The 10,422-nt window shown below is 62.1% G+C and overlaps 1 protein-coding gene across 1 annotated transcript in view; it reads left to right on the top strand.

Moving 5' to 3' along the window:
* The window catches only part of MMP15 (matrix metallopeptidase 15 (membrane-inserted)), an 18,099-nt gene extending 8,395 nt beyond the window's left edge, over positions 1–9,704 (top strand). The window contains exons 2-10 of the mRNA XM_004690521.2: positions 1,190–1,338; positions 1,938–2,066; positions 3,507–3,814; positions 4,095–4,256; positions 5,067–5,320; positions 5,700–5,838; positions 6,485–6,635; positions 6,742–6,857; positions 7,856–9,704. Coding sequence (XP_004690578.1) covers positions 1,190–1,338; positions 1,938–2,066; positions 3,507–3,814; positions 4,095–4,256; positions 5,067–5,320; positions 5,700–5,838; positions 6,485–6,635; positions 6,742–6,857; positions 7,856–8,316 — 1,869 coding nt within the window. The 3' untranslated portion in view covers positions 8,317–9,704. The remainder of the gene's footprint in view (positions 1–1,189; positions 1,339–1,937; positions 2,067–3,506; positions 3,815–4,094; positions 4,257–5,066; positions 5,321–5,699; positions 5,839–6,484; positions 6,636–6,741; positions 6,858–7,855) is intronic.
* Positions 9,705–10,422: the final 718 nt, after the last annotated feature.

Raw genomic sequence — 10,422 nt, 5'->3', positions numbered from 1 at the left:
TGTGTGTGAGAGAGAGAGAGAGAGAGAGAGAGAGAGAGAAAGAGAAAGTGCGTGTGCGCTACACTAGGTTGCAAGAGCCTGGGGGCTTAGCTGGGACAGTGGTGGCGGACAGATGTGGGCGGGACCCTATCAGCTGACACATGGCTGGCAGTCCACAATCACCCCAGGGCCAGGCCACCATCCTGCCTCCAGGTCCTTGACATGCAGCCCACACCTTCCAGAAGCCTTCAGAGAGCAGGCCTTAGAGGTTTTGGGAACAGCAGGTAGCAAGCAGGACAGTCACCTTTCTTACCACAACACAGCTGGGTGCATTGGGGGTCCCATCCCCCAACGCGACGGTCATGCTCGCAGTTGTGAATTCCTCACTCTGGGTGCACCTGTCTCCCCAGGAGGTTGCAAGTCTGGGAGGTCAGGACACCTTCACCGTGGTCTTCTCCAGCCCCCAGCTGACAGGCCTAGCGGAGGGTAGGTGGGTGCTGGATGCTTGCCAGGACTGTCTCCCAGATCTCTCCCTCTGCAGCCCCTCTAGTCACTGTCTAGTGACGAGGAAACTCAGATGAAAGAGAACAAAGCATTTGTGGCAGAGCAGGGACTGGACTTCAGGCCTGTCCCCCGACTCAGGCCTGGGCAGGCTGCCCGAATCCCTTGGCTCTCCTTCCAGAGGTTGGGGTCTTTGGGGCAGCAGTAAAGGGATTGGTTTTCCTACTTGGGGAGGCCTCGGGTGTTTCTGAGCCATTTAGGGTCCCCAGTGATCCGTCTGGAGGGTTTTCAGAAAACAGCTCTCCAAGAAGGTGACGCTGAAGCCGAGACCTGACGAATACAAGGGTGTGCGCCTTACAGATGTTGGGGAAGAGCATTCCAGCAGCAGGCACAGCAGTGCTTGTCTGGGCCAGACAGCAGGTGTGAGCTGAGGGGGAGCATCACTGGGGACCTGATGGCTGCCGTAAAACTGGGCTTTCCCTCAGAGATGGGATGCTTTTGGAGGGCTTGAAGCAGAAACCTGGTCGAACCGGACGGTGCAGGCCTGTTGTTCTGGCTCTTGTGTGAGCACAGACGTGGGAGGCAGAGGCCGGAGAGTGGCACCGGGCTCACGGCCACCGCGGTGGGAGGTGGCGAGCAGTGGCCGTGCAGGCTGTGTCTGGAGCCAGCGGTGCCAGGACTGCTTACTGGGCCGCGGTCTCCCTTGCAGAACTGGCTTCGGCTCTATGGCTACCTGCCCCAGCCCAGCCGCCACATGTCCACCATGCGCTCAGCCCAGATCCTGGCCTCGGCCCTCGCGGAGATGCAGCGCTTCTATGGGATCCCGGTCACGGGTGTGCTTGATGAAGAGACCAAGGCGTGAGTCCCTGCGCTGCCCGCCCCAAGCCCCCCGGCCCCTGCCCTCTTCTGGTCTCCTGTGACAAGGGCTCGGCATAGGGAGTTTCCCGAAAAGAGATGACAAATCTCTAGGCTGGAGTGGCTGCCTAGAGCCTCGTGCTGAGAAAGGTCCTGAGCGCAGGAGCACAGGATTGATTAGTGATGCCTGCCACAGGCAAGAAAAGGGGCCGGGGGGCACATCACACATGACCTGGACCGGACATCCCGGTGAAACCGAGCTGGCCCGAATCCCCGTCCTTGATGAGCACGCACAGAGTGTAATGTGTCAAGGACAAGGGCCTAGGAGTGCCACTGCCCTTCCGGGCACCGCTGACGAAAAGGGTTTGCCTCTGTGGAGCCACTTCTGGGTACCCAGATCATTGGACCCATTTTCCTGATGAGGGCATCAAAATGTAGTCTTCTGCTCCCCACCACGCCCATACATAGGGCCCCTGGAGGCCGGGGGTGGGCGGAGACATAGGGCAGCTGGGGGTGGGCGGGGCCTGGAAGCTGGAGGACTGCCTGGAAGAGGCAGATAGGAGGGAAGGCTCTGTGCTTACCCCACCATGTCTGTGACCCAGGTGGATGAAGCGGCCCCGCTGTGGGGTGCCAGACCAGTTTGGGGTGCACGTCAAAGCCAATCTGCGCAGGCGGCGGAAGCGCTATGCCCTCACTGGGAGAAAGTGGAACAACCACCACCTGACTTTCAGGTAGGGACTGGTGACCCAGGGTGCCACCCCGCCCCCCCACGCCCACAGCTTCTTTGTCAACTGGCCCCTCTCCCGCCCTGGGCTGAGGCCTCAGGCTTCCCAGCAGCCCACCCTGGGTGCCCGGCATAGACTGACTCCACACTGCCCAGACTGCCTGCACACTAAGGCCATCTCCAGAGAAAGTCTGGCCCCTTGGGGCCACTTCTGCCCTGGCCCTCCTCCCCTCTCCCCTCCCTCCTGCTGCAGCCCAGGGCCCTCTTCACCTGCCCAGGTGGGTGAGTTCCCCGCTCAGGGCATGGGTCTTTCTGCGCTGGACAGTTGGGGTAAGACTGGCTGCATGAATTGAGGCCTCAGTCAGGTGAGCAGCAGCAAGTCCGCCTGGTTCTGGCACTTTCTTCCATTCTGCTGAGTGCTTCCTTGGGTGAGAAACACTACTAAGCCTCCAGCCATGCAGTAGTCCCCAGGGGCTCCCTCTCCTGCCCCAGCCCCCCACACCGAGGAAGAGCTCCCGTCACTTAGACTCCAGGCCCCGGAGAATTCATGACCCAGCAGCCTTCGTGGAGACCTGCCCAGCACACAGAAGCGTAATCTGATTTATCTGGTTAATAACAGGCCTCAGCTCTTTGCTCGTGTGCAAGCTCGGTGGCATGTGTTCTCCATAGGCAGTTTGCTCGGTCCTCAAGGGGACACCAGGATGTAAAGCGTACCCCCTTTTGCCCCATTTGTAAATGAAGACCTAAAGTTCAGAGAGACGAAGTCACTTGCTTAGGGTCACACAGGTCTTGGGCTCAGGTCAGCTGGACCCTGGAGCCCAACATTCAACCTAATGCTTGGTTTCCCAAACCTCAGCCACTTTCTAGATCTTTCTCTCGGCTGCCTGCTGCTGTACTCTGATTTACTTTATGTTTTTCTTTCTTAGACTAAGCTTGTTTGTCACCGAGCAACCTTATTTTAGTGCCATCCTAATGAACAGCAGGCTTTGACATGTTCTCTTTTATTCCAAGGAAAACTTTTTAAACAAATACCTAACATGCCACTGAAAATCTCAAACGTATCGAAAGGAAAGCGAGTCACACAATGACCCCACGAACGTGCCTGCTACACCGTTTTGACATCTGACTCTCCGCCCATCCTTTCATTTCTACCCCTGTCCATTTTTCCTCAGTCCCAGATATTTTTGAAACAAGTACCAGCCATTGTATCTCAGTGAAAAGATCTCGCTGTGCCTCTTGATAAGGATTCTTTTCACATCTCTTTTCCAAATTCACATCAAAGGGAGCAAACGGCTGGTAGCGACCGGCGCGTCTGTGAAAGGGATCTGATGTGACTGGGCTTCCTGGGAGCCGGGCATCCCTGTCCCCATCCCCGTGGAGGTCCTCCAGTGGACAGCAGCCCCGGGCCGGGCCCCGATTTCACTGCAGTGTCCCCCCACCCCTGCAGCATCCAGAACTACACAGAGAAGCTGGGCTGGTACCACTCCCTGGAGGCCGTGCGCAGGGCCTTCCGTGTGTGGGAGCAGGCCACGCCCCTGGCCTTCCAAGAGGTGCCCTATGAGGACATCCGGCTGCGGCGGCAGAAGGAGGCCGACATCATGGTCCTCTTTGCCTCTGGCTTCCACGGCGACAGCTCGCCATTCGACGGCACGGGCGGCTTTCTGGCCCACGCCTACTTCCCCGGCCCTGGTCTGGGTGGAGATACCCATTTCGATGCGGATGAGCCCTGGACCTTCTCCAGCACTGACCTGCATGGTGAGAACAGCCGGCCAGGGCAAGGGCCGGGCTGCCCCTGGCCGGTCCTCTGGAGTGCTCGCACTTGCTGTCGGCCTGTCCTTGCACCATTTGGGGGAGGTAGAGAAGTGGAGGGATCGTGGACCCCATTTCTCAGCTGGGAGGGTTGGAAGCCCAGAAGTGAGAGCAGCTCAGGCCTCAGCATGAAGTGAGGGCAGGCGCTGGAAGCCTCAGCCCAGGGCCAGGGGTGGCCCGTCCCAGACAGGCCAGCACTGACCCTGCGCTGTCGCCCGCACTGCAGGGAACAGCCTCTTCCTGGTGGCCGTGCATGAGCTGGGCCATGCGCTGGGGCTGGAGCACTCGAGCAACCCCAGCGCCATCATGGCTCCGTTCTACCAGTGGATGGACACTGACAACTTCCAGCTGCCCGAGGACGACCTCAGGGGTATCCAGCAGCTCTACGGTGAGGGGGGAGCCCGGGAGTCCTGCGGTCCCTGCATGCCTCCACCCCCTGACACTACTGCTCTCCCCGTTGTGTGGAAGAGAAAACTGAGGCCCGAGAGGATTGGTGACTTGTCCCTGTCACTCAGTGAATGGAAGAAGGTGCTAGAACTCAACCCCAGGGCTGGTCACCCTCAGGGTCCGGTGCTCACCCTCGGGGGGTTGCAAGCTGGGGCCCTCAAGCAGACAGGTGGTCCCAGGGCCCCTCACTAACCTCCTTCCCTCCTCAGCCTCACCGATACTCTTTTCCATCAAGGGGGCTCCGGGGCCCCAAGCCCCCACCCCGTGTGGTTGTTTATTGCTTGCCAGTGGCCGTGGGGCATGTGCCTCCCGTCCCACACCCAAGAAAGCCTCCAGTGGTGACTCCGAGGGCCAGGGCCTGCCTGCACTCAGTGCCCACACCAAGCCCACGTCACGGACGCTCAGTCCCCGTATCCCCACAAACCTGGGCCCTGCAGACACTGCACCCTGTTCTTTCCCCGAGTGTGCCTGCTGCTTCCCGCACCCCAAGAGAGCGGGCTGAAGGTGTCCCTGGAAGTGGAGGCAGGGGCAGCCTCGGGCGAGAGGCCAGAGCCTGGTGTGGAGTGTGTGTGGTGGAGGGTGGGTCTCCTGGGGTTTGGGGAGGCCTGCTGTAGAAAGATGGGGTCTTTCACTGGCCGGGCTCCTCCAGGCGAAGGGCTCCAGAATTGTGGGGTTCTGAGAAGAAGAACCTGGTATCCTGGCTTGGTCCAGGGCAGCTCCCTCACTTCCCTCTTCCCCCCTTGCCCTGCAGGCACCCCAGATGGTCAGCCACAGCCCACCCGGCCCCTTCCCACAGTGACACCCCGGAGGCCAGGCCGGCCAGACCATCGGCCTCCCCGGCCGCCCCAGCCACCACCCCCAGGAGGGAGGCCAGAGCGGCCACCCAAACCAGGCCCTCCGGTCCAGCCCCGGGCCACAGAGCGGCCTGACCAGTATGGACCCAACATCTGTGACGGGGACTTCGACACGGTGGCCATGCTTCGTGGGGAGATGTTCGTGTTCAAGGTCTGGCCCCTGCCCACCCCAGCCACTTTGCCCAGCCTCAGAGCAGGGGAACCACCCCCCCCCTCCCAGAGCCCTGCTCCCCGAGGCTGTTCAGCCCCCCCTCCATCCTTTCATTGCTGAGCATCCCAGGGGAGCCATCAAACCCCAGACAGAAACAGCCAGCCTGCGGGATGGGAGACTGGCCCAGGGTCACCAGCCAGCCTGGGTCTGTGCCCCCATTGCCCAGGGCTTCCTCCTACCACTGCCTGGTGTCCTAAGCCGCCTCCCAGGATCGGGGGGCTCCCGGCCCTCCCTGACCCGGAAAGGGGTGGGTTGTGCCAGCCGGGTCAGGCCCAAGCAGTGTGCATGCTCCGCCCACTCACGCACGCGCCCTCCCCAGGGCCGCTGGTTCTGGAGGGTCCGGCACAACCGGGTCCTGGACAACTACCCCATGCCCATCGGGCACTTCTGGCGTGGACTGCCAAGCGACATCAGTGCTGCCTATGAGCGCCAGGATGGGCGTTTCGTCTTTTTCAAAGGTGAGCTGGGGTCAGTGGTAGGGCTAGGCAGCCTTCCTGCCCTGACCTCTGACCCAGCTGGGTCAGGGAGGAGGAGGAGGGCTGGGTTGCATGGTGTGTCCAGCTGCCCACTGGGGTTTGTTCTGGGGAGTGGTCTTCCTGGAAGCAAGGCAGGGGTGAGGCAGGCAGCTAGAAACTGGGGAACTGGGAGCTAGAGTTACCTCCCTCTTCTGCATCCCAAGGACTCCCTATCATTTCCTCCCTCCTTGCCTCCCATAGCCCCTCTGCAAGGGGTTCCCCAGCCTGCTCTGGGGCAGGATTTTCTGTGGTCTGTCTGCAGTGATGCCAAACCCCCACCCCTCCACCCCAGGGGCTGCCCCCTGGGAGAGTTTCCAAGGCAGCTGTGTCTCCAGCGCCTCAGCTTGAGAGACTGTCCAGGCACTCCCTAAGGACAGGACGGGGCCCACAATAAAAGTGGAGAGCCCTAGGCTAAGGCATGGCCCAGAGAAGCAGCCCCCAGACTCAGAGGTCAGGTAGAGCGCCCCTCTTTCCTTTTCCTACACAAGAACTCTGTGCGTGCAAGCGGGTGTGAGTGGATCTGTGGGCCTAGACTAGCCTCCGTGAACCCCCCAGCCTGCCCTCACCCCACCGTCTGCTCTCCCTGCAGGTGATCGATACTGGCTCTTCCGGGAAGCAAACCTGGAGCCCGGCTACCCACAGCCACTGACCAGCTATGGCTTGGGCATCCCCTATGACCGCATCGACACAGCCATCTGGTGGGAGCCCACAGGTCACACCTTCTTCTTCCAAGAGGACAGGTGAGCGAGCGCCCCTGCCCCTACAGGGCATACCCTAGCAGAGCCCATGGCCTGTGTGGAATAGCTCCAGGTCCCGCGGGCCCACCACCTGGTGCTTTGGTCGCAGGTACTGGCGCTTCAACGAGGAAACGCAGCGTGGAGACCCCGGCTACCCCAAGCCCATCAGTGTCTGGCAGGGCGTCCCCGTCTCCCCCAAAGGGGCCTTCCTGAGCAACGATGCAGGTACTAGAGCCAGCCCCTCCCAGACTCGCCACCCCACTCCCATGCAGGCGCAGGGCTTCACCCAAGGTCACCTGGATACATGGCGACACAGCTGTGTCAGGGCCTGGCCGGGCAGCTCCCAGAACACGACTCTCCTGCCCTTGCATCGTCACTGTCCTTTTTCCCAGATGACGCACTAGGCCAGAGAGTTTACGTCAAGCGCCCCATTCCCACAGCCAGGGCGTGTGGAGCCAGGAGGCCAGCCCAGAGCTGGGTTGTGTCCAGAGCTTTGGGCCCTCTCCCCAAAGCATCCAGTCACCCTGGTCAGCCCGCAGGGCTCTTTGGGCCAGAGGGGCGCGACAGTCCTCCCAGAGCACCTACTTCCACCTGGCAGGGACGCCCCATCTCTGTCATTACACCCAGCGGCAGGGAGCTGTCACTTTTTTCCCAGCAGGGTCTCCACAAGCCTGTCATTAGCTCTGCTTCTCAGGGCTAACAGGGAGACCCTGTGAGCTCTGCCTGCGTTTGGGGGTGTCTGTGGCCGCTGTGGTCTCGTGCCCAGTGGCGCAGACTCAACCTGCAGTTTCAGCCTGGCCCTTCCTGATGCTGATGGGCCGTGGCCACTTGCCCAAGTCCAGAGTGCCAGGCCAAGCCAGTGTGGGGCTCCCCTCCAGGTCCCCTGCGGCAGGGCTCTGTGGCCTTGAGCGAGACCCTGGTCTCTGGTGTGGGGTGGAGCGGGCCCTCAGACAGCAGCACGCTCCCCTGGCTGCAGCCTCAGCTCCCATGCTGGAGGACCCTACCGCCCCGGCCTCAGACAGTGTCAGTGTCCGGGAGACCAGGGTCCAGTCATGCCCTTCACCCTACCTACCCCGCCTGCTCCAAGCCCGGTCTCGGCCCTGTAAGCTGGGAAGAGGCACCTTTGAAAATGCTCAGGTCTTCGAGTGAGGGAGAAAGGGTCTATTAAAAGCGGGGTCCCTGCAGGAGGGCCTGACACCACTCTGGCCTGCTTGCCCCCTCAGCCTATACCTACTTCTACAAAGGCACCAAATACTGGAAGTTTGACAACGAGCGCCTGCGAATGGAGCCTGGCTACCCCAAGTCCATCCTGCGGGACTTCATGGGCTGCCAAGAATACCTGGACCCAGGGTCCCGCTGGCCCGACGTGGCCCGACCTCCTTTCAACCCCAACGGGGGTGCAGAGCCGGGGGCAGAGGGCAACGAGGGAAACGAAGTGGAGCCCGGCCCTGGTGGAGGGGAGGGGGACTTTGGGGCAGGGGCCGGCGGCAAGGACGGGGACAGTCGCGTGGTGGTGCAAATGGAGGAGGTGACTCGGACTGTGAATATGGTGATGGTGCTGGTGCCTCCTCTGCTGCTGCTGCTGTGCACCCTGGGCCTCACCTATGCCCTGGTGCAGATGCAACGCAAGGGTGCGCCCCGCACGCTCCTCTACTGCAAGCGCTCCCTGCAGGAGTGGGTCTGACCCGCGCCCTCCTGCTCCTCACGGTGCTAAGGGCCAGGCTGGTGGCACCTGTGGCTCTGAGATGGCTCCTGGGGCACCTCTCTCAGCCCCAGTGGGGGCCCCTTCAGGCCCCCAGCATCCCCCGTCAGTCCTGCCCCCATTCCCATTGTTTATTTATGCCCGGTATCTTTCTCTTTTGCACACTAACTGAGCGTTGTTCCCACTTTGCTGACCGGGGTGGTCCCTCAGGACAGGGTAGAGCTTGCTAAAGGCAGTTCTGCTCCACACAGGGAATTAGGCCCCCCACCCACCCTGGCCTGGCCACAGCCAGAGAGGACCCAGGCCCAGTTGGAAAAGCGGCCGGAGGGTTGTCAAGGTTCTTCCCCCTGTCGGGGTTCTGCTGGCTTGGGAGACAGGTGGGGCCTCACCCCCCTGAGTCTCTCTTGCCTTAGCCAGTGCTTCGCCCAGGGGCAACCCCGTGCTGGAGGGGCCTGGGCGGGGGAGGTGGTCCGCTGGCTGTGAGCCCATGTCAGCTGGGTCTCTCCCAGCCCACCTCTGACAGCCCTCCAACCCAGCTTCTTGTGCCTACGAACCCCATGCCAGCCCAGCCAGCGGAGGGGCCAGCGGCCCCTCTCCTGCATACCCCTTGAGCCCACACCTCCTTCCCTCTCTGGAGAAGGGGCCCTGGGCCTGCCTTACCAAGGACCAAAGGGGGTCTGCCAAGGCCCCTCCCCCAAGGGTAGGGACAGCCTGCCCCCAGCAGAGCCTCAGCCCCGTCTTCTTTCTCCTCGCTGAGCTTTGACCCACCTGGGCTCTTCCCGGCCTCTGCCCATCCTCTCGCACCCACACCGGCATCCTCAGAACCCCACCAGCCTGCCAGTGTCCTGGCTCTCTCCTGGGGGGCTGTGGGTGCCCACAGTGTAGGGGCTCCTCCCTTCCTCCCCCTGCCCCCAGGGAGGGGGGGACACAGTGGGCAGAGGCCAGGCTCTCACCCCCCACACGGACTATGGGATGGGGCTGTGGAACCCCCAAAGGAGCCCACTGCTGCCGGGCCATGGAGACTTCCCTCCTCTCGGCTCAACTGTGAGGGCAGAGACACTTCCTCCCTCTTTTCCTGCCCAAAGTAAGTGGGAGGCGAGGCTGCTGTGGGAAATGGTACTGTACAGCCGGCCCTGATCCCCCCCACCCCATCTCCCCGGAACCCTGAGCAGAAAGAGGACCTGCCAGCCAGTCTCTGAGGCCCCTGGGCGGAGGCCCCCTCAGGGGCTACACCCAGTGCGGGTCCAGCAGCTTCCTCCCCCTTGGTCCTCAGAACCTGAGAGCCAGCAAAGGGTGGAGGGAGGTCAGTGTCCACCCTATACGTTTCTTCCTGTAAATAATCTGCACTGATTAAACCGTATGGCCGGTGAGTGTGCCTCCTTCCTGAGAGGGTTGGGCTGGAGCTTACAGCCATGCGTGTGTGTGGGGGGGGGGGGTGTGCACGCGGGAGAGGGTGGGGGAGACCATGTATGGTTAGGGCATTTGCGTCCCACACAAAAGTGACCTGTTCCCAGCGTGGCGGTGGGGTCCTTCCCAGTGGCCTTTGGAAAGAAGGCCCTGGGAGGGGCAGCCGGGAGAGGGCAGGGCAAGGCAGCCCTGGAGGCCATGCTGGGGAGGGCAGGGAGGGGGTGGGAAGGTGCAGCTGCTCCTGGTGGGGAAGGGCACCTGCTTCCATAGGCTGCAGACTAGGCATGGAGGGAGCGGGTGCGCGACCTGAAGACCAGCCGGGTGGGCAAGCAAGCTGCTTTGGATGGACGCTGCCTTCACCACACACTGCTCACAGGGGCAGGGGTACCCGAGATCAGCCCTCTCCTCTTTGGAGAAGCAGAAACTCAGGAAACCAACCTGGGCAGGGCACAGCTGATGGCCACGAAAGCAAGGGACCGAGGCGCTGTGCCCCTTGGGTTTGGGCTGGGCTGGCACCCGTTGGTCCCCATGTCTTTCCTGGGGGTACTGGCTTGCAGCCCCGGGGAATGCAGTGCTCGGCCATTGTGGGGTCCCATCCCAGCCAAGCAGGGCTTCCACAACAACGTGAGCAGGCACCACCCTCCCCCACAGCTGTACACCCCCTCCCCAGGCCCCCTCACC

Source organism: Condylura cristata, unplaced genomic scaffold (assembly GCF_000260355.1).
Source record: "Condylura cristata isolate star-nosed mole 26May11 unplaced genomic scaffold, ConCri1.0 scaffold00028, whole genome shotgun sequence".
Classification (NCBI taxonomy): domain Eukaryota; kingdom Metazoa; phylum Chordata; class Mammalia; order Eulipotyphla; family Talpidae; genus Condylura; species Condylura cristata.
The sequence above is the reverse complement of the archived record's forward strand: the minus strand, read 5'-3'. Positions and strand labels throughout refer to the sequence as shown.